The 24146-nt window shown below is 36.2% G+C and overlaps 1 protein-coding gene across 1 annotated transcript in view; it reads right to left on the bottom strand.

Moving 5' to 3' along the window:
- Nucleotides 1-24146, bottom strand: part of COL28A1 (collagen type XXVIII alpha 1 chain) — a 201584-nt gene that overhangs the window by 168396 nt on the left and 9042 nt on the right. The window contains exons 4-11 of the mRNA XM_077123093.1: nt 22519-22539; nt 20820-20876; nt 16521-16574; nt 14581-14622; nt 10357-10383; nt 5667-5711; nt 3067-3111; nt 519-572 (exon numbers count right to left, since the gene is read on the bottom strand). Coding sequence (XP_076979208.1) covers nt 519-572; nt 3067-3111; nt 5667-5711; nt 10357-10383; nt 14581-14622; nt 16521-16574; nt 20820-20876; nt 22519-22539 — 345 coding nt within the window. The remainder of the gene's footprint in view (nt 1-518; nt 573-3066; nt 3112-5666; nt 5712-10356; nt 10384-14580; nt 14623-16520; nt 16575-20819; nt 20877-22518; nt 22540-24146) is intronic.

Raw genomic sequence — 24146 nt, 5'->3', positions numbered from 1 at the left:
CAAGATCTTTAAAGCTTCCTCTTCTTAGCATCTTTTGGTTCTTATTCACTCTTGCCTGGTGATCTGTGGAATGACATTACAAGCATGGTACTGATGGTGGAGATGGTATGCCTGGAATCAAAACGCTTGATTTCTGTTGGTATGACAGTTATAAATTCCCTTGCCTTTAAATTTTATATGGAAATGGAATTACATGTGGGAAATAGAGTGATTTGAATTGTGTTACTTGTCATTGCTTTTCAGTTTCTCATGAGCCATGAAATGCCAAATGGCTGGAGTGAGCAAGAAACAGAGCTAAGAGTCTATATAATAACATATATTTGACAATGTCTCCTAACTTACACAAAATAATAAAACCAAGGCTATGCCACCAATCTCTTGCATGTATTTGAACATGATTCGGGGTACATACCTGCAGATACATTTCCAAAGATACTTTCTCAAAGAGTCCATTGGTTTCTGCCTAGCTCACTAGGGGAAAGGTATTTTGCTTGACTTTAACCAGAGGATAACATTACCTTATTGCCTTGAAATCCTTTTGGGCCTGGAATCCCTGGAGGTCCACTAACACCCTGTTTCAAAATGAAAGCCAAGAATTAGATTTATGTATAAAAGGCTAACTAGGAACAAATCATTATTTAGGATATTTAGGGGTCATGGGTTAGAAGTTGTATCTCAGAGTTAAACTGGAATTATGTGAGATTGAAAAATAGGATGAGATAAAATTTATTGTTTCAAACAAGCAGCCTCTATTTCAGAGCACTATTTTAGCACTTAAACTGAGAGTAAACATTTATTAAGGAGGTGTTTGCTTTCGAAACCTGTGTTTTCCAACCTTATTCCTATGCTGGACTCATTATTTTTAAAAAGTTTACCTATTAAAATTTTTTAATATCTCAGGCATCTATAGTCAAAGATTATAGCTTCTAATGACTCAGTGATAATCAGAACTGCTGGCTTGAATCTGTTGTATACCCCAGAAAAACCAAGTTCTTCAATCCTCATTCAAAATTGCTGCTTAGGATATTCTTTATTGATTCCATAGAGATATGACCCACCCAATTGTGGGTGGTAACTTTTGATCAGATGGGTTCCATAGAGATGTGTTTCCACCCATTCAAGGTGGGTTGCTCACTGGAGCCCTTTAAGAGGAAACCATTTTGGAAAACACCAACAGTGCTAACAGAGTCCACATGGCCAGAGACCTTTGGAGATGCAGAAGGAAAACACCCCTGGAGAAGCCTTACGAAATAAGAAGAGAAAGTTAGCAGAGGTTGCTATGTGCCTTCCCAGCTGACAGAGGTGTTCTGGACCCATCAGCCTTTCTTGAATCAAGGTATCTTTCCCAGAATGCCTTAGTTTGGATATTTTTATGGCCTTAGAATTGTGAACTTGCAACTTAATAAATTCCCCTTTTTAAAAGCCATTCTATTTCTGGTAATTTGCTTTCCAGTATTTTTAGCAAACTAAAACAGATTTTGGTACCAGAGAAGTAGGGTGCAGTAGTTTGCAAATACCAGACATGTTGGAACAGCTTTTTAAATGGATATGGGGAAGATTTGGAAGAGTTGTGAGGCGCATGTTAGAGAAGGCCTAGGATGCTTTGAAAAGACTGCTGGTAGAAATGTGGAAATGTGGATCTAAAGATACTTTTGAAAAGGCCTTAGACAGAAATGGTGTGTGTGTTATTGCAAACTGGAAAGAAGATGATCTTTGTTTTAAAGTGGCAAAGAATCTGGCAAAATTGACTGCTGTTTTTAGATGGAAAGCAGATTTTAAAAGCCATGAACTTGGATATTTAGGAGAAGAGATTTCCAAATTAAGTGTGGAAAATGTGGCCTGGTTTCTTCTTGCAGCTTATAGCAAAATACAACAGGAAAGAGATAAGCAGAGAACTGAACTCTTGGGTACAAAGAAACCAGAAATTGATGTTCTGGAAAATTCTGTGCTTCCAGAAAAGGAGACCCCAGAGAATAGTGTCCCACATGAGGATTTAACCAAACATGGAACCAGTCAGCCACTTGAGAAAAAGCCAGGATTGGAGATGGAGTTATCCAAGAAGGATTTACGGAAAGTCCTTTTGTCTAATGGGCATGATCCCAGCATACTGCATAGAAAACCAAGAGTATTGTGGAATCTAGAAATGAAAATATTGCCAGTCTGGACTAAAAGAGACAGAAAAGGGACAAACTGAAGGTAAAAAAAACTTCAGAGGCAGAACCATGGAGGCTAAGATCTGAAGCCAAGAAACCTCAGGCCAGGAGAGTTGACCCACCGAAATACTTGGAGTGCATAAGTGTGCCCCAAGGGCAAAGGGTGGGCCTTCCACCTCCATATTCAGGAAGAGTTATGTCCCAGGCCTTGGAAAGTGTGGAGTACATTCCTTGGGGCTGGCAAGAGCCTGGCTGCCACCACATTGTTCTGGAGGGGTTAAGCATGTGCCATGGAGATGGAAGAGAACCCAGGTATGGCCCCAATGTTTCAAGAAGGTGGAGCTAAGAAAAAGGTGGTCTCCCCAGTGTCCCCCAGGGTTGCATTTGGAGAGAGCCAGGGCACAGCATAAGCCCTTGGAAAGGGTATGACTGCCACTTTCTAAAGCTCTGAGTATAAATGACTCTCAGACTTTGAAAACTAATGGAGTTTGCCCTGTGGTTTTCGGAACTGTTTGGGTTCAGTGACCGCTGTGTTCCTTCCAATATCTCTATGGAAATGGTAATATGTATTCCATGACTGTCCCTCCTTTGATATTGGTAGTAGATAACTTGTTCTGAGTTTTACAGGTCCAGAGCCAGAGGGGAATTTACCTTAGGAAAGACCGTGCTTGTAGCTACTTGGTTCAGTTGTTCCTCCAGGTTTGACTACTCCTCGGGCCGTCCCTCTCAAGCTCTCTAATAAAGCTTGCCTTGATCCATTGAGGTCTATCCATTCCTTCTTTTCAAGCATTCTCCTCCTCTACACTCCTTCAAGTGTATTTCCTTTCAGTAAATACCACAAAATATATTCTCTGTGTCCCCCTCTGTACTGTCCCCCCAATCTCAGACTTAGATTTGGTTTTAGCTTCCTTACCTGAAGTCCTCTGGGTCCATTTGGTCCATCTGGCCCTTGGGGTCCCTGTGGAATAAGAAGTATGGTGAACTGCTCTAAATATCCATCTTCAAAATGCTCTAATTTTAGTTGGAAGAGACAGAATGTGCTCTGGGCAAAGGTCAGTCTTCTCTGGTTATCCAAACATCAAAGCTAGCAAATTCACAGTTAATGAAATGATTATAATTAACAAGCCAACTGAAGGTCAAACTTTCCTTTGGGATACAAACTCCACGAAAGTACAATTTTATTTCTAAGTCTTTGGCCCATATATTGAGATTTTGCTCAAGGTAATGGAATTATTTGACAAGATTCCTTAGAAAGCAGTTAGCTAATGGAATACCATTTACTTCCAACAGAGCAATATCAGTTAAATTAACACTTCAGTGATTTTTCCATGATGTCTGGATCACTCTTTTGTCCACCTTCAAGATGTGGAAATTGGCAAAATACTTCATACTGAACACTCTTCTAGTTGAAAATATTTCAGTTATGTTCCATAACTAGAAAATACTTTTAAATTTATTTTTATGAGAATATATTATAGTCTGCTCTTTTCCAGATTCCCACCTCAAAATACAGCCAATTCACAACAGACACTTTGACAATTACAGAAAAAGTTAAAGAACCAGAAAGAAAATCATGCAGAGGCAACTGATCTAACATTTCAGTCATATTTTCACCCAGTTGTATTCCTAATAGATTTTTCTTCCAATAATTTGACAAAGTGTATATCCAATTTTTTATCCTACTTTTTTTGCCTTACATTATACCAAAAATCTCTTTCCATATCATTAAAAACTCTGAGTAAATGGAATAATATTTTAAAAAATAAGGATTTGTCAAAATTTTGTTACTAATTTTCTTAGTTTTGACATTACATATTTTCTAATAATTGCTATTTTAAATACTATTATAGTGAACATCTTTGATTACAAATCTTTGCCCAATTCTGATTACTTCCTAAGGGTTGGTTCCTGGAAGATGACTGAATCAGAGACTATAAGCATATGTAAGTCTCTTTCTCATTCTCCTGGTTTTTTTCTCACATCATTTATGGAAAGGAAGAGAAGTTTTCCTCCATAAAGTTTATTCAGATTTCTGTTCCTAGTACTTGAGTATAAGAGATCTTCATATTATATCATCCTCATCAGCACTATATTATCATATATTGCTTCAATGTTTGAGAATTTAATAGGTGAGATAGTATTTTAATGTTTTAATTTCGCTTATCTGAATGCTAATGTGTGGATATTTTTCTCATTTAGCCATTTTATTTTCTCTTGTGTCTCTTCATGATCTTTGCATGCTTTTTTTATGAACTTGTATGAACTCTCCATATCAAGGGCATTATAATTCATTAACTCTAAGACACATTTTTACATCTCTGTCATTGGGAAACATCTTACAGCCAATTGTATCTTATATATAAATAATTGGCAGCAATCTTTTCTTTTTTCGTACAGAAAATATTGGTGCATTTAATAATCTTTGGTGTTTTAGTCATATAATGAAATATGATCTTAACTCCGCTAGTCATATTTATTTCAAGTAGTTTTCCCAGTTATTTGTCTTTATTTTATTTTATTCTCTATTTGACCCCTCTTCTGTATTCCCAAGTATCCATATTCATCTACCATTTTTAATTATGATCCAAGAATCCACTCATTATCACGTTTCATTTTGTTCAGAGCTATTTCCCTAGCCTACATTTTACAGGTCTACCTCACTTTTAATTTGAATTCAGTCATTCAAAAACTTTCAGAAAGTCTTAAGCTATGTAAAATGTGCAGTTACATGGGCCAATTCCATTATCTTATCCTCTTCCTTTCATATTCTGCTTCACTTTCTCTCCTTGTCTCTCTCCCATGTTTACAATATAAACATTGAAAGAGTTAAGCATCTTGGTGACTTGTAGTTTTTAACTACATTGAAAATTATTTATTTTTATTTTGTACTTTTTTGGGCACCTGTTTCAGATGGACTTCTATATATATTTCTGGTCGACTTAGGAACTCCTCAACATATTCAATATTGTTTCCAGTTTAGTTTACCCATATTTATATTTTAACTGAAGGCAAATATCTACCCAGTTGTCTGTGACTTGTTGCATTTTCAAAATTTCAAACATTTTTGTCTGATTCTGTCACATTGTTTGTAACTATTTCATTATCCTATTTCATAGAATTCTTTACTCTATTTTAGAAAGTGCCTGTTCTCAGTGTTTACATCTGGAAAGCAATTCTTCTCTGACCTGATTGCAACTTGAATTGCCTTTGCTGGTTAAATTATACTTTTCACCATAACATTCAGTAGGCCTCCCCTCAAAGGTTAAGGTGTCAAAAAGCAAAGTCTTAATGGTCCATCAGAAAGGCATTTGCGGCTCCAATAACTCAAGTTAGGTATTGCTTTGTTGTCTACTTATATGTTTTACAGATGTGTAAATTGAGCCATTGACTATTCAAGCAGTAGTGAGAGCACATAATTCATCCCAGGAATTTCCTTAAGGAATCTCAGCCACTCCCCTCCCCCCACCAAAAAAATTGTTCACAGCTGTTAACATTTTAAAACGTGTTCCTTACTTCATCACCTTTTATTCCTGGTTTACCACATTCTCCACGTTCACCCTAAAAAAAATAATAATAATAAAGAGGACATTTATAGTCATTCAATGTTAAGGTTTCTATTCTTGTTTTTTTTTTTTAAAGTCATATAAGAATCTTACACTATAAGCATTCTGATGGTGTCCACACAATTTTATCCTGAATACTGTTAGATCTACAGGCAATGAACTCTGAAAATTGTTATTCATGAATAATCCTCAACCTGAGAGGATCAAATCAACAATACTACCAAGTGAAGATCAAAATTTTTGAGAAATGGATGAAATCAGAAGGAAAGGAACTAAGGTTTACTGAGTACCTACCAAATGTTAGAACATCTTTACATATGTGATTTCATTGAACCTGTGTAACAGCCCAATGATACTGGTTTTATAATTTTCATTTTGTAAATGAGAAAGTACAAGCTTAACAATTCCTTCAGTCGTGTAGCTGGTAAGTAGAAGAATCAAGGTTTGAATCTACTACACCATGCGCCAACCTCACTGCCAACTTTGATTAATTAGTAGTGTTTGCCTAAAGAACTGTGAGAAAAAGATACTGAGACTGTGTTGTGACTCGGTGAGGAAAAGTGCTGTGATGAATTAGCAAGGTCTGCTGTGGGCAAAAGTGGGGCACGAAGGCAAGCATGCTATGTATTTGCCATCATCACATTCTACTGTCCTGTCTTCCCTGGAGTAGTTATGCAAAATATCAACATTTGAATTAGTTTTATAGTTTATTAATGACATTTTTCATATACTATCTCAGTTAATCCAACATTAGCTGACTGAGGTAGAAATTATCACCCCAATTTTACAAACTGAAAAATGTGATTCCAAAAGGCTAAGTAACTTGCTCAGGTAGAGTGAGAATTGGGACCTCTGAATAGTAATCTATTTTATCAAATTTTTAAGACTTCTAATGTTTAGAGGTTAAAAAATAACCAAGTCAACTAGGAATATGATTAAAGTTTTATCATTGTAATATTACCTCTTGCTTATAAAGTACTTTGGAATTTTCAGAGGGCTTTCATGCAGACTATGAGCCCCAAGGCAATTCTTATTTTTAAGATGAGGAAACCCAATTGGAGAGATTAAATGCTTTACTTCAATGTACATTGTAGTCATGGCAGAACAAGGTGTCTGACTCCTAATCTAAAGTCCTCACTACTAATAGCTGCTTCTGCTCTACTGTATGTCCACATGCTGTTCTAGGGCATGCTACTCAAAGTACGGCAACATAGTGACATGGGTACCTGCGTTAGAATGTAAATCAGTGCACTGCTTCCTTCATCGAGGAAGACTTGCTGTGAAAATGAAATGTCAGTTGAACTGAACAGTGTATTTTGTGACATAGTTGATTTATATTCTGATACAAGCTTTGTCTCATTGCAGAATATCAACAAACAGTTCCCAAAATGACTATCCGCCTACAGACCCCACTCTGAATAGCATTCTTCTAAGGGGGAATATCATAATTGTAGCCACCAATTATGAATGCAAACTGTGCCAGGTCCTTCATTTTATCACTAATCCCCACAACAGCCTTGCAAGGCATATATATCTCCATTTCATAAATGAGGGAAGTGGGGCTCAGAGAGATGAAGTAGCTTATTCATGGCCATTAGCTAGAGTCTGCTAGTCTCCCAAGTCCATATTCATTCTCAACCACCCAAAGCTGAACAAGGCACACTGCCTCTGCAAGTGACTTCCACTAATCTGACACTTGTGCTGAGAGTATCGGAATACAAGAAAGAGGGAGGCACAATTCTTAGAGCTGGTTCTGCATCTGTTGAAAAGCAATCTGTCCTCTCTTCGCATCATACTGTGAGTCAAACTGACCCAGGAAAAACTGAGGTTTCACTTAGAACAAGTTGAACATTTATTTCTGAATGCAAATGGAAAATCACTCTTGAAGAATCAATTAGAAAGCACTTAATTTAATCATGTTGGGTGGGAATAAAATGAGTCAACCACCAAAATATAAAACAGAAAAGCTCCATAAATACACAAATTTTTTGGCCAGAATTCACATTCCATTTGTCCAGACAGATTTGTTACTTATATGGTCCTGAGGAACAGTATTTGTTTTGGGGAAGATTTGTGTGAATGAAAAGATTGTACTCAAATTACTTGCCTCTACAAAGACGTTTTTTCTTTTGATGGTTTCACTAATCCCTGTGGAATTGCCAAAATTACACACTTTCAGAGAGCAAGTGCTTTGGAAGACTATGAACAGATCAGCTCTGTTACCAGCTTCTGATTGCTGCCATTGCTCTTCCTGGTACAATTCTGGTTTGAATGTCAATGTTTTGGGGTCACTTTGTTCTAATAATTTGTATTTCCCAAATAAGAACTCCTCCAATGAATCTATCATTCCTTAGAAGCTTAAATAACTCTTTTCAAAAACATTAAAAGCTTCCTGGTATTGATAACTAGCTCATTTTATAAGTTAAGATTGGAGGACATCATAATTTTCCTCAACTACACAAAGCACACCTTCGGCCCTCAGCCGGTAGCCTAGCCTCCACTTCTCTTCCCACCTCCAGAACCTTCTATAGCAAGAAGAACCATGAGGTAAGAAAGGGGGAAAATTCAACTTCCCCATTTGGAGAATTCCTGATATTCTCACAAGCAGTGGGGACAACCAAATCAATTGGCCAAGCCCTCAATCTTGGGGTTTGTTCATATGAGACTTATCCCTGCAAATGATAGGCTAAATCCACCTAAAATTAGGCCTAAGAGTCACCCCCCAGAGAACCTCTTTTGTTGCTCTCTCTCTCAGCCAACATGGCAAGCAAAGTCATTGCCCTCCCCCTCTTTACCTGGGACATGACTCCCAGGTGTGTAAACCTCCCTGGCAACGTGGGACAGAAATCCTAGAGTGAGCTGGGACTTAGCATCAAGAAATTGAGAAACTCTTCTTGACTGAAAAGGGAAAGAGAGAAATTAGACAAAATAAAGTGTCGGTGACTAAGAGATTTCAAACAGAGTCGAGAGGTTATCCTGGAGGTTATTCTTATGCCTTGTATAGATATTCCCTTTTTAGTTTAAGGTATATTAGAGAGACTAGAGGGAAGTGCCTGAAAATGTAGAACTGTGTTCAAGAAGCCATGTTTCTTGAAGATGATTGTATAATGATAGAGCTTTAGCAATGTGACTGTATGATTGTGAAAACCTTGTGTCTGATGCTCCTTTTACCTATGGTGTGGACAGATGATAAAACAAATGGATTAAAAATAAGTAAATAATAGGGGGAACAAATGTTAAAATAAATTGGATAGATGGAAATACTAGCAGTCAATGAGAGAGAGGGGTAAGGGGTATGGTATGTATGAGTTTTTCTTTTTATTTCTTTTTCTGGAGTGATGCAAATGTTCTAAGAAATGATCATGATGATGAATGTACAACTATGTGCTGATATTGTGAGTCATTGATTATATACCAAAAATGTAATGTTCATATAAGTATGTTCATGTTTGTATGTTTGTTATGTTCTGTCAATAAAAACAATAGTAATAATAATAATAATAATAAAAGAAGAGCCATGAGAGTACACACAAAGACAACCCAAGCAGCACAGCAAAGATCCCTCCACAGTCCCCTCAAAGCCCCAAAACAGCTACCATTTGGTATCCTTAGTCCTAGGGAGAAGACAGACAGGAGAGAGAGAGGTTTGAGTATGCCCTAGAAAAAGGCTTGGCACTTCTGGGGTCTTGGGCACCCAAAGCATGGTTTAGAAGAGGCACAGGCTTCTTGCCTTGCAGACTCCTTGCCCCATGGGGAAGTAGGGAGGCCAAAGGAAAGCCAGGGTAGGACCCTCCAATGAGAAGACCTCTTGCCCAAGTCTGAGGATTAAACCACCTGTAAGACAGTATGGATGATAGGGACATGTTCTGATTTCAGACAGAAAATCTGATAATAGAGAACTATGGGATAGACTTATCAATGGGCCATTGAAATACACTCTCAGGGCTTCCAGAGCCCCAGTCCAACTTGGTTATTTCTTTTTTTAATCAGTTTGATTTCTTCATTTGCAATTTATAAATAACTATAAAATAATCTACCAACACATATCTTTTGGTTGTCAAATTTACTCTTCCTGCAAGAACTACCCAGATGCCTGACTAAATGCAGTGATTCTTTACTGTTTAACCAGGACAAACCTTCTATTTCCCTCGTGAGAGGGTTTTCATTGGAAGTTGAGCACAAAGGGAACAACCTAACTGCGGTATTACTGCATCTGTTTATATATATGGAAACTTTTAGTTGGATACTTGTGCTGCATGGCTGTTAAATAGGTGTTTTCTACTGAAAGAATTCGTGTTTACAGAGCTAAGAGAGACTGGACTCTAATCATAGGACCCTGGAGTACCTTTCACCCCTTACAACATTATCCATTATCTAATATTCTACTATTATGTTAACAGAGTATATTTAGGAATAAGGGAATCTGGTTTTATAAAAATAAAGGAAAATGTGGGTGCATGGGTGCTTCAGTGGAAGAATGCTCACCTTCCATGAGGGAGACCCAGGTTCAATTTCTGGACCATAGACCCAAAAAATAAAAAAATTAAGGAAAATAACTTTTAATAACTAAATAAGTACATTTGTGCTTCTGTTTTTCTGTCAGAAATCTCTAGTCCATCTATTTTTTGTTACCAACTTACCTTATCACCCTTGTACCCAGGATTTCCCTAAATATAAAAAAAAAAAAAAAGGAAGAAAGAAAAGAAAAAGTAAAATATATTAGAGGGCATCGTCGGAAAGAGTCTTAGGCATTTTTCATTTATGAAGTATATAATGAAAACACATCTGTAGGGCACTGAAAAATAAGATCATAGAAATGTAAGCTATTCTGCTCCTCTTTGCTCTATGGGAAGGTACATTTACTAGGGAGAAGAAAAGAACCTTATTTTTCCCCTTCTTACATTCCATTTTCATTTCCAGGTATGTTTTCAAACACAATTTCTTACCCTTTGGCCAAAGGCTAAAGAGGAAAATGTTGACTTAAATTCATTGTAGAAGCGACAGCCTATAATGCTCCTTTCAAAATTGTTATATTGACTTTTTTTTTCTTTCATGGGCAGGCTCCAGGAATCGAACCTAAGTCTCCAGCATGGCAAGTGAGAATTCTGCCGCTGAGCCACGTTGTTCGCCCTATGCTGACTTTTTTTTTTTTTTTTTTTTTTTTTTTAAAGGAAAGACAGAGAGAAGGAAGGAAGGATAGAAGGAAGGAAGGAAGGAAGAAAGGGAAACATCTTTAAACATTTTCTTGTTTTTATTGTATTTTGTTTTTCCGTTTTTTGTTACATGGGCTGGGGCCGGGAATCGAACCGAGGTCCTCCGGCATAGCAGGCAAGCACTTTGCCCGCTGAGCCACCGCGGCCCGCCCTATGCTGACTTTTAAACTATGAATTATTGCAGCTGAAAATGTCTCACAGAGACTTTTAGAGAAACCGGCTTTGAAAATGAGCTGGCACAACTGCTTTTCACATATGCATAAATATTTGTATCCATTATGGTGTACCTTTCAAATTTGGTCTAGAATACGTTATATAAAGGAAATGAATGGTTCCTTTATCAACTCTAATGAGACCGTGACCTTTAAGTTACTGTATTTTATCTCATGCTAATAAGCGTCTGTGCTGTCTTCTCTGTCACTCTTGGGAATCCTGAACAGCCTCCTCCATTGTGTTGCTGCCCATAAGTAATACAATACCAAAATATAAATGGACTGGGAAATGACCAACTCTAAACAACAGAAAGTCTTTTTTTTAATGGAATGTAGATGTCTTTTTCACACAACTATATTATTCAGAATATGGAAATAGAATTATAAGATGCATTTAAAGTGAGCTGGGGAATCAATAGGATAAATATTGACAAATCATGGAATACAATTGAAGTTACATGTGTGTTACACTACAGAATTTTATTCTGTGCATGACTATTTTTACAAAATGTATGAAGGGAAACTTCATGAAGGAAATAACATGCTCTTCAAATGAGTGGTCACTGAAGAATAGAAGCAAAAATCACTACACTACAATTCAATTCATTTTTTAAATATTTTTATGTGTAAATCGTTTTATTTTTACTATTGCTTAAAATTAAAGGTCATATTATAGACAGTTGAACTGGAGTTCTCTGTGAAAATAATTCATATTTGCAGTGCTAAAAAGGGCTTAACTTCTAATCTCAGGAATCTTGGGGTACCCTCCACCCCTTAGAACACACATCATTTAAAATTCTGTCATTACTTTATGTTTAAAAAGCATTACAAATGTATTTAAAAGAGAGCCAATATGATTTTACAAAAATAAAGGAATATTACTTATTAAATTATACTGTTTTTTCTGCCTTTCTTTATGAAATTCCTGGTTTATTTATTACTTGGTTGTTAAGCTTCTCTTCCTCCTTCCTTCCCTTCTTTCCTTCCTTTCTTAGCATCTTAATTACTAATTTTAAAATATTCAAATTTAAAATGTCCAAAACTGCACTCATCAACCTCTGCTAAGTTTGTTTCTGACTTGCCTATTTCTATGACTGGTCCATCATATTTCAAGTCACACAGGCTCAAAATTTTATAATCACCTTAGTTTTCTCTCTCTTATACTTAACCCTTAACATTACCCTAATCCAACCAATTTAAAATTCCCCAACTGTCTCCCACTGTCCTCCTGTTCACACCTCAGAGCCTCTGTCCGCTGCCTAGAGAACCCACATTACCTTGATTCGTATTTCCATAGCTCTTCTCACTGACTGACATTATCTTATTTGTTTGTCACTTTATAAGATGGGGACTTTGTCTCGCTCATTCTTGCATCCCCAGCACTTAAAACAGTACCCAGCACACAGTAAGTACTCAATAAATATCTGTTGAAATAGGAATTAGTCACCACATCCTATCATTTCTACTCCTTCACAGATTTTCACAACGAAGAATCTATTCTAGAACCTACTTCCTTTCTATTTTGCTATCACTCTAACCTAATGCTGTTCCAAAGAAATATAATGTGAGCCACAAATGCAAGCCACACAAGTAATTTTAAATTCTCTAGTAGCCACAGTAAAAGCAGTAAGAAGAAATAGGTGAAATTAACTTTAACAATATATTTTATTTAAGCCAATATATCAGAAATAATTTAGCTTCAACATTAGTTAATAATAAAAAGTATGATATATTTTACATCCTTTTTCTGTACTAAGTCTTCAAAATTTGGTGTATATTTTTTACCTGCAGCACATCTCAATTTGGACTAAGCATATTTCAAGTAATCAATAGCCACAGGTAGCTAGTGGCTTCCACAATGGCCAGCACTGCTCTAGCCAATGCCCTTGTTACCTCTCATACAGGCTACAGCAACAAACTTTCTTCTAAGTGCTCCTTTCTTCTGCCTGTTCCAACTTGAGTTCCTTTCACAGAGCACTGCCAGATTAATCTTCCTTAAGCAGAGCTGTGACCAGGTCAAACACCTAATTTAAACTCTTGGGTGCTACCTATCACATGGTAAAACCCTGACCCTGCCGCTGACACTGAGCACGCACTTCTGATTCAAAGCAACTCTTCAAACTGTGTCTGACAATCTTCTTTAGGCACCTGGTGAGTCCATGCCCCAACACATTGCCTTCTCTCAAGCTGCTGCCTACTGCCCCCTTCCACCTCCCTGCCCTATCCTTCCTTCCCTGTCACAAAACCTCTTCTTAAAGGCTCATCCCATAAAACCTGCCCTGACCTCTCCAATCTCCTTTAAAGGCTTATGCCAAGCAACTTTTTAATGCAATGCTTACAATATTTTTGCACTCTGCTTCATATTATAGCTATTTTGAATATCCTATCTGTCCTATGAGGCAATAAGATTTTAATATAAGGTTTTAATATAAGGGTTTTGTCTTATTTTTATTTTTACTTCATAATATGCCTTATATTTAAAAGATACCTAAGAAATGTTTCCTGAATGAATAACACAAATTCCTGAAAGCATTTCCATTGACATTATCAAACTTTCCACCAGAGTTTTTCATGAAGTTCATTAAAAATATGAAGAGAACAGGCTTTCATGAGTCCTGGGCTTACACCCAAGGGGACAAACAAGGAGGAGCCATGTAATATGGCTTCCTTTTTGTTCACACTGCACTTCCCTGCTATGTGCTATGCTTACCACCAGTCCCAGAAAAATACAAAAGAAGAAATTCACTGTGCTCTCTGATCTCTTCTAATTTCAAGGGAATTACTAAAAAATAATGATAATTTCTTTTGTTTGTAGAACTGGATTCATAAAAATGTAGTTTAGATTATGTAATTCTCACATTCCTGGAATTCTAACTTATTTTTTATCATAGAAAAAGAAAAAGTAAGATATAAAGCAAAATACTTTTCTCATCTATGCAATTTACAAATCTCAAATCAAGCTTCAGGGAATGTCATGTGGTTGACCACCCCTGGTTGCATTATCACGGCTCTGCAGCAGAGTATTTTCTCCTCATATCTCCACTTCTAAGATCATATCTGTCTGATTGTCTGTCTGAGCCATCAAGAGTATAGGTGTAGGGCGGGCCGCGGTGGCTCAGCGGGCAAAGTGCTTGCCTGCTATGCCGGAGGACCTCGGTTCGATTCCCGGCCCCAGCCCATGTAACAAAAACGGAGAAACAGAATACAATAAAACAAGAAAATGTTTAAAAATGTTTCCCTTTCTTCCTTCCTTCTTTCCTTCTATCCTTCCTTCCTTCTCTCTGTCTTTCCTTAAAAAAAAAAAAAAAAAAAAAAAAAAAAAGAGTATAGGTGTATATGAATCATTTTTGCACTTGCACTGAAGGTTCAAATGATCAATTACAGAATCTTAGCATCCTGGGATTATTTTCTTACAAAGGCATTCCAGTTGTGTACATACCATTGGGCCTCTTTCTCCAAGTTCTCCTTTTTGAGCATTACCCTGTCACAAACAAAGAACTAAGTCAAAATTCCACAGCCCTGTGGAGTGACTGACTATTCAATAAAATACATTATTCAGAATTACCAAATTAATAGGTTTATCCACCTATCTATAGGTGGTGGCAGGATTTCAGCCTTTACTGTTTACATTTCTACTATGCAATCTAGGGAAGAAAATAGCAACAGAGATAACCTTTGTCCTTTGGAGTGAAGCCAGATGTGAAGTGTGTGGACTCTAGGTACATTACCACAGCTTAGGCCAAATTTTGCACACCAGTTTAATAACAGGACTATTGTTCTCAAATACAGCATTGTACCCACTTGGAGCTGACACTCCAGCTTTTCTCTAAGGGGCTTTGGAATGTTTTCCAAAATGTCTTCAAGAGTGATTACTTGATTTTAACCAGACTTAGGAAAATATATTGTGTGGTTCAAAATTACAAGCCAAATAAATGAAATGTGAACAGAGAGTTACACAGGTATTTAACAAAACAAAAGGAAGGCATGATGGCATCAATTCAGACCCATATAAGATGAGTGAATGCAGGGGTGTACATATGTATGCACACACATGTGTGTATATATTGAAAGGTGATCCAAGGATCCTTTATATGCCCTTTCCTTGACAAGCATACTATTGCCAAGAATACTTTGATATGTATAACTTATTACATTTTTATTACATCTCTAAAAATGTTCTCTGAAATGAGATTATTGTGCTAAAATTTTGAATATTTGAAGGTCTCATGTATTCCCTAATTGCTTTCCAAAATGTTTGTGCATAGTATGTCCTGCCCAAACTTTCAGGCAATGAAGAAACCAGTTTCATCACTATGTGGCAATCACTTATTATTATTTTAATATTGCTGCATTAACTACTATAAGAAAAATAATTCTTTTAAAAGTTTGAAACACACAAAAAACAAACTCTGTGAACTAGATAATTGCTTCCATAAAAACAAAAACAAAAGCAAAAACCTCAAGACTCCAAAGTTCTTAAAATGTTAATAATTACTGTTAAATGGTACCCCATTGTCTCTATTTAAGTTTCTTCCATTACCTGTGAAATTAAACATTTTTTATTTCTTTATTTACTGTTCTATTTCCTCTTTTGGAAATTAAATATTTGTGTCCTTTGCCCATTTAATTATTAGAGCCTCGATAGTTTTCTCATTAGTTTTATAAGATCTTTATGTAGTAGAGAAATTAACCCAATGTCAACTTTGTTAGCTGCAAACATTTCCCTATGAGTTTTCCTCTCTCTTGATTATATCTTGTTATATATAGTTTTTGCCGACATGATTCACATAGTTGTATCTGCTAGTCTCTTTCCTTGTGATTCTCTTGGTTGTTCTTGAACTTGGAACACCACCATCCCAACAAAGATCTGGACAGGCAATGTTTTTAAAAAGCCAATCTAGGATATTTTACTGATGGATATATGCAAAGAAAAGAATTGGGAAAATGCCTGAAGATAGCTGGGGAGTATAAGACCATCTGGTGTTCTTTCTGTTTTTATTATAGGGCAGTTATTCATAAAATGAAATCATAAAAAATGTAAGTAATGATATCAGTCTGATGTGGAACATGTATTACAAGTTTATGAGACATTGTACTAATTAATTTAAGCCACCACTATTTAAGTACAAATTTCTATTACCTCAATGCCATAGGTTTCATAAATTCCCTCTCTAAAATGTTCATGTTATTTAGAGGTGTAAATTGCAAGCAAGCACAGACTCATTAACATAAGAAGTGTTCGTCCCATATTCTTCACAAAAATCATCAGATTTTTGCCACCAACATATATTACAATGCTCTTTGCTTTCTTAATTTTTGTTCTTTAAATAAATCTACAGGAAATATATTGGCTTAAAATAAATCTGTATATTCACTAACCGGGTTTCCTTTTGGTCCTCGCTCACCCTTGATACCTGGGTTTCCATGTGTACCCTAAACACAAAGGGAAAAAAAGATTATTTTGAGCAGACATTCCGTTAATTTCCTATACCTTATAGTATATTTTGATGAGCTTTTTCACTTAAAATGAGGGAGGATTCTTTTAAAAATTTACCTACCAGGCAGAGATTCAACTGTATTTTCCTCATTATTATACCAGGAAAACGGCATTGTGTTGAATAGGCAGAATCTCTAGATTTGCTCAAAAGAGGTAAGGGCTCTCTCCCTCTCTCTTCTCATCAATGATTGCTTCTCCAAACAAATTAATTCTCACCAGCTTTGCAAACCAAATCACTCTCAAACAAAGAAGATTTAAAAGGATATCTGGTCTACGTGGGACATGACTCCCAGGGGTGTGGACCTTCCTGGCAATGTGGGACAGAAATCAGAGAATGAGCTGGGACTCAGCATCAAGGGATTGAGAAAAACCCTAGAATGAGCTAAGACCCAGCATCAAGGGATTGAGAAAATCCTCTCAACAGAAACGGGGAGGAGTGAAATGAGACAAAGTGTCAATGGCTGAGAGATTCCAAACAGAGTCGAGAGCTTTTCCTGGAGGTTATTCTTATGCATTAAGTAGATATCACCTTGTTATCCAAGAGGAAATGGAGAGGCTGGAGGGAACTGCCTGAAAATGTAGAGCTGTGTTCCAGTAGCCATGTTTCTTGATGATGATTGTATAATGGTGTAGCTTTCACAGTGTGACTGTGTGATTGTGAAAACCTTGTGTCTGATGCTCCTTTTATCTACCTTGCCAACAGATGAGTACAACATATGGAATAAAAATAAATAACATGGGGAACAAATGTTAAAATAAATGTAGTTTGAAATGCTAGTGATCAATGAAAGGGAGGAGTAAGGGGTATGGTGTGTATGTTTTTTTTTCTGTTTTCGTCTTATTTTTCTGTTGTCTTTTTATTTCTCGCTCTGAATTAATGCAAATGTTCTAAGAAATGATCATGATGATGAATATACAACTATGTGATGATATTGTGAATTACTGATTATATATGTAGAATGGAATGATTACATGTTAAGAATGTTTGTGTTTCTTTCCTGTAATTTTTTTTTAAAAAATTAATAAAATTTTTTTAAAAAGAATATCTATAAAATATTACAACATGTCATGAATACAGACTGACTATAATGTACAAACTCTGAGAATTGAATTTGAGAGCATGGTTATCAGGTTAGGGCCTATTTTAAAGGCTGCTAGATTGTAAGCTCTTACAGCAATCACATCTATTCCAGAATGGTAACTGTTATTTCTAAATCCTGAGATGCTGAGCTCTCTGTGTATAACCTGACCATTCCCTGGAACTTTGGGTATCTGTGTGACACCTGAGACTCAGAGCTAGAGTTCTGCAGCTACAAAAGTCAGCATTGCCCCATACAGCAACTATTAAAAACACTGAAAAAGTGACCAGACTTCAATTAGAGATATGAATGAAGGTGATCTTGTTAAGACTAAGGCATATCAGACTAAAGGGTAAAGGATGATATTGACAGTATGTTAAAACGTCAGTGCCTGTGTAAGACCAAAGGGAGAGATATTTATTTAGAGAAAAATTCATATTTTAGGTGACACAATATCTACTTTAACTTGTATGATCAGCTTATTCAAACACGATAATTACATGGAAACTTGATTAGAGAGTGAGATTTTTTTGTTTGTACAGGTTAGTGTGATGCCCCAACACATCCCAGAGTAATCTGGGCAGAAGTCAAAAAAGTATTTGCAGAGTTTCTTTAAGGGGCCAGAGTAAAAAGGTAGAAATATTAAGCTTCCCCACATGGGGAAGACCTACTATTCTTGTAAGCATTGGGGACTGACAAGTTGATGGATCAGGCCCTCAATCTTGGGGCTTGCCCATATGAAACTCATTCCTGCAAAGGAGAAGCTAAGCCTACATATGATTATGCCTAAGAGTCACCCCCCAGAAAACCTCTTTTGTTGCTCAGATTTGGCCTCTCTTTCTAAACCAACTCTGCAGGTAAACTCACTGTCCTCCCCCCTATTTGGGACATGACTCCCTGGGGTGTAAATCTCCCTGGCAACATGGGACATGACACGTGAGGATGACCCTGGCCCTGGCATCATGAGATTGAGAATGCCTTCTTGATCAAAAGGAAGAAGAGAAATGAGACAAAATAAAGTTTCAGTGGCTGAGAAACTCAAATGGAGTCAAGAGATCATTCTCGAGGTTATTCTTATGCAGTATACAGATATTCCTTTTCAAAGTTTTGGTATATTGGGGTAGCTAGAAGGAAAACTGCTGAACTATAATGCAATAACCTTGATTCTTGAAGATGACTGTATAACTATATAGCTTTTAAGGTGTGTAAGGTGTGACTGTGTGATTGTGAAAACCTTGTGACTGACACTCCCTTTATCCAGGATATGGAAAGATAAGTAAGAAAATAAAGACAAAAATAGATGAAAAATAGGAGTGATTTAGGTGCTCTTTTTTACTTTTGTTTTTATTATTTTAATTTTTTTGGAGTAATGAAAATGTACAAAAATAGATTGTGATGACAAATGCAGAGCTGTATGATAAAACTGAACCACTAATTTGGATGATTATATAGTGTGTGATTATATAACATATCAATAAAATTGCTTTTAAAAAAAAGAGCATGTCTGTGACAGGCAGGAGGATGCAGTTGTACGTGTCCTCTCTTTATCCCAGACCACTGCTACATCCCACCCCTCAATCACTTTAACCCAGCTGGCCTAGTTGCCTATGGTGAAAGAGGCTCTTATATCCAGGAGACATTCTTACAAAGAATGTGAGGAGGGAGTTTTCTAATATTTTTTAGCACTTTGTTTTCTATGCTCAAGCCACTAAAGAACTTGCTTTTCTGAGCACTGGTTTTGGGAGCACTCAATAAATATTAGAAAACATAGTTTAATTGTTTAACCCTATTAAAACATGTATGGCAATTTCCTCTGATAATAATGAGTGACTAACATTGTCAGATTAACTCAGCAAGTGCAAGTTTTCTCATGGTTCATTCTAAATTATAATTGAGTCCTCAAATAAACCTTCCCCTGCCAATCTTTGGAAACAGTTACTCCAACTAAGACTTTAGGGGAAGGGAATTAACCTTTGCTTTAGCCAAAGACAGTTTCTACTGGCTGCCATGTTATCATGTAATGGATCTAACTTTGCATTTTGAAAAACCAAAATAAATAATCAAACAAACACCCCCACTTTCTAATGGCTTGATTGGTAGAATAGTTTGAAAAAGTATAGGCTTTGGACCCAAATCTCAGGATGAAATGGTCATTTTCTATTACAGTCATAGTGTATGTTTCTCTGTAATCCTCCTCCTCCAAATACAAGTATTAGTTCAGGAACTTCATCCATGCATTTGGTGAAACAATCCCAAGAAATAGAAAGATCTGTTCATCTCCACTGGGCCTCTGAATACTAAGGAAAATGTTTAGAATCACATAAATAAATGAAATAATGAATGAGCAAAACGATGCTTTCAGATAATATGTGTTAGAGAAATGCTCAGTATTTCCAGTCATTGTAATGCCATTTCAAATGCTTTTCCAATATAGACAAAGTATCTACTGGACATCAGGCCACAATATGAAGGCCCCTGCAGAAAGGAATAATATTTGGATTATTTTATCAAATATTGCTTCTTTATAGTAAATCTTTGATTTTAACTTTGGTTGCCAAATGGTCACTTTCATTTCATTTCATTTCCAATTCATTTACTTAGAATTTCCTCTAATCCCCCAAAGTTTCTTCCCCATGAAGCAACATGGTTTTGCTGCTCTGCTGTTTGATACATGTGATGACAACAGTTATCTACCAGAGAGGTCAGTATCACTTGCTTCTAAGTGGAGTACAATAAACTTTTGCCTAAAGCACTGATGATTTGTGTCATTTCTTTTTCTACAGTTTCACTTCAGTATTGGGAAATTTCAGCCCCAACTACCATATCAAAAGTGATGCTGAAATGTCCCTTGTGGGAAGAATTTCATCATATTAAACCAAATCTGCTCTCAGTTCAGGTAGCTAAATTTCAGGTTTATCTCTGAGGACAGGTATGTCCCTTTAGGAATAAATGGAAGAAACAGTATTTCCACTTTTGCTGCTATTTGTGTACAACTGCTTTTTTACAGCACAAAATAGCCCCAGTGATTCTCAAGCATGAGTACAGCTATCATTACTAGAACTTCCTGATTTGACCTTTAGTCCGAAGTAGACATATACTCACAGGAATTCCTGGATCACCGGGGTCCCCCTTCTGACATTCACAAATCTTGTGTCCACACTGTATCAATAATGGAATACAATATTACTTAACACAAAAAATTTAGTATTTTGAATTTTTTTCAGTATATAACTAAATGGAACATTCCTTTGAAGAAATTTGATCAGTTTATGGAGATTTTTCTCTCCCTGTTACATTATTCTAAGGCAAAGTCTGACTTAGTAAGAACCAGCTAAATAAAGTATAATTAAATTTAGCTATGGTTAAATAAAATGGACATTCTACCAAAAAAAATAATAACATATAATTGCTAGTTAAAAGGGGAAAACATTTTCTGTGAACATTTGGAATTTCTGCTGCTTCTCTTCTACATCATATATCGAAGTACAGTAATAAACAAATAGTAAATACTCCTTTTCAGCAAAGAAAACACTTGACCAATACCATATTTTATCAATTTTCAGATGCAATGTTTTTTCTCATTTTAACATCTCTGAAATCAGGAAGAGTCTTATAATAATTTGTTGACCAGACCCAGTCATGATGAAGTTGTTATTTTTTGTGCGTGAACTTCAAAACTTACAGATGAGTATCAGTGGTTTAGAAGAAAATTCCAGAGACACTTTTGGAGCATTCTTTTAAAAAATACTGCCTCATTAAAGCTTTTGATGGAACTGTGTAAAAAAGTAAGGCCATTAAAGACTCTGAGTCAAAAAAGTGGTTCAAAGGAGTTAAACTCTGTATGTAAAGAAGTTTTAGAAACAACCAATTTACTTTGTTTATATTTTTCCTTATATGTATGTACAAAACTGATACAGGATTTTTAAAATCTATGTCTAAGTAAATCTAAAGGGGCTCTTTCAAAACGTAGAAATTAAAAATTCTAAATGATAAGAAAGCACTGCATAATTACTTTAATTAGAGGGGTGTTTTCCTTTCTTAATGTTACATACAAATAATGGTGTATCTGATCATATATAATATATGAAAAGAGGTATTACACATAGTTTAGTTGGCTTATACTATTTATACAATAATACTTGTAAACTTTCTGATGTTAAATAAGCATCTTATCTCACAAAGCTCAGATGTTCCACACTGTTTTTAAAGAGAAATGCTTCAAGAAAAGCACCAGTAGAAGTCTTCAGTAAGCTTATGATCATTTATTGCCCAAGTCCTATCCAACTGTTATTGACCAGCTTCCTTTGCCCCATGGGCTGGTTTCCACAACAGAGCTCCTTTTCCTTCACAACAGGAAGGAAAATGCACACAAAGTCAATCAGCAGGCTGCAGGGGGCCACTGTGAACTCTGTCTTTTAGGGAGGAACACTCCACCTAACCCTGGTCAGCACCAAGCATGCCACCAAAGTGGAGGATCCCTATAGTAGCAGGTGTGAGAGACATGCTTAAAATAAAGGAAGCCATATCTAAATAAGCAGCAACCGTGCCATTGGGTTATCATTGATTTCTGACTCTCTAGCATCATATTAACTACTTCCTACTTTTTCTAAAGTCCTAAACTGCAGTGCATATAGTGGCATAAAAGAAATCAGATGACTGCCTCAAAAGAGATTGGCTCAGTTTAAAAATAAGCAAGTATTTTCATTTAATCACATCTTATCTTCTAATGTGAATTATAATGCTGATTTCGTAATGCATGCTTTTAGAATAATTTATAGGAATCAAAGTATATGGCACTTACCTTCTCTTTAAATAAGGTATCCTAGGAGAGAAAAAAGAATGAAACATTAACTTGATTCGTGGTCCTACTTCCCGCATTTTATTAGTCTTAATTTCTCCCTATGGGATATGCACTTCCCAAGAAGAATAGCAATTCAGCCTTTTTAACCTTATGAAAGCAATGAAACCTACCAGCCAACACCCCCCAGGAGCACTCTAAGGCACGTAATAATAGGAGACATAAAGGGGGCAGTAAAATTAAAAATTATGCTATGCTTCCTCAGAACTTTATCCTAATACATAAATCACTCATTTCATCATTTGTTTCCTTTATCAACTCCATAATCTCCATAATTTGGCTGTCAGCTTAGTCTGTCATAATGACACATTTCTTACCTTTACTTAGAAAAATTTAGGCAGAAATTATAATTGTGTATTTCCCCTTCTTCTATTTTTCCAGCCCTATACATATATGCATTTATTTTTCAGCATTAAGACACTAATTTTAGAGCTGTAACTCCAGGAAACATTAATGGGCCTTAGAAATCAAGCAGATCCAATTTTCATTTTTCAGTAAGAAAACTTGAGTCCACAGTGATGACTTATACAAGAGCACACATTTGGGAGAGCCAGGGCTAGGGCCAAGCCTCCTAACTATTCAGTTACACTCCATACTTACTCACAATGGCAAAGGATGAATTAGCCAGCATGTTTTTCAAACCTAATCATTTTAGAGAAATGTCATGATATAGTTATTGTCCAACACCTAGGCCTCACTACTATATTTCAATGCAGGAGGTATTATCTACTAAGTTCTGCAAAGGTCATGTCTGGAGTCAAACACTAGAAAAAAACTGACCTATATTTACAGATGGAATTATTATTTTCTTAAGGTAGGAATTATTTTGTCAAACTTGTGCCTATGATTGAATCTTAAGGGGTAATCTAATATGATAAAATAGAAAATTGAAGGATTATATATATTGCAAGCTGCTAAAAATGAAGGATTTAATGAGGAAGTGAAAAATAAGTCAAGGCATGAACCTTTAGGGAGGACTCTGCACCCTATTAGCTTTGCTTTCACTTTTTATTTCCCATACAAGCTAATAATTTGGAGTGAAGAAATAACAAAATGCTATAAACGGCTCAAATGATTTAATGGGGGGGAATTAGGCTGGGAATTACGTATCCTGAGTTTCTACCATTAATTAGATGTGTGGCATTGGACAAGTCATGTAATCCTAGGTCATTTTTTCATACATAAAATGAGAAAGTTTGATGATCTGGCCTCCAGAGCTATAAAATACTGGCCACTGACCCCAACTAAAAAATTCAGATTCTTTCCTAGTCCCTGCCATCCCACCCCCACAGATTAGATATTTATAGCTTTAAGAATGTTTAGCTGATGTGGAGAAATGGGAACTCAGATACACTGCCAGTTGCGATGTAGAATGACATGGTCCCTCTGTAGAACATTTAGCTGTATCTGGAAAGCAGAAGATGTGCATACACTATCTCTAGGATACCCAGGGAAGTCTTGATTTCCATCTGTGATGCAGACATAAATTCCAATCATATTCTAGAAAAACTCTTGTACTTGTCCATTTCTGCATTCATTGTTTTAAATAGTGAAACACCAGAAAAAATTAA

This window comes from Tamandua tetradactyla, chromosome 1 (assembly GCF_023851605.1).
Source record: "Tamandua tetradactyla isolate mTamTet1 chromosome 1, mTamTet1.pri, whole genome shotgun sequence".
Classification (NCBI taxonomy): domain Eukaryota; kingdom Metazoa; phylum Chordata; class Mammalia; order Pilosa; family Myrmecophagidae; genus Tamandua; species Tamandua tetradactyla.
This window is presented reverse-complemented; position numbering and strand designations above follow the sequence as displayed.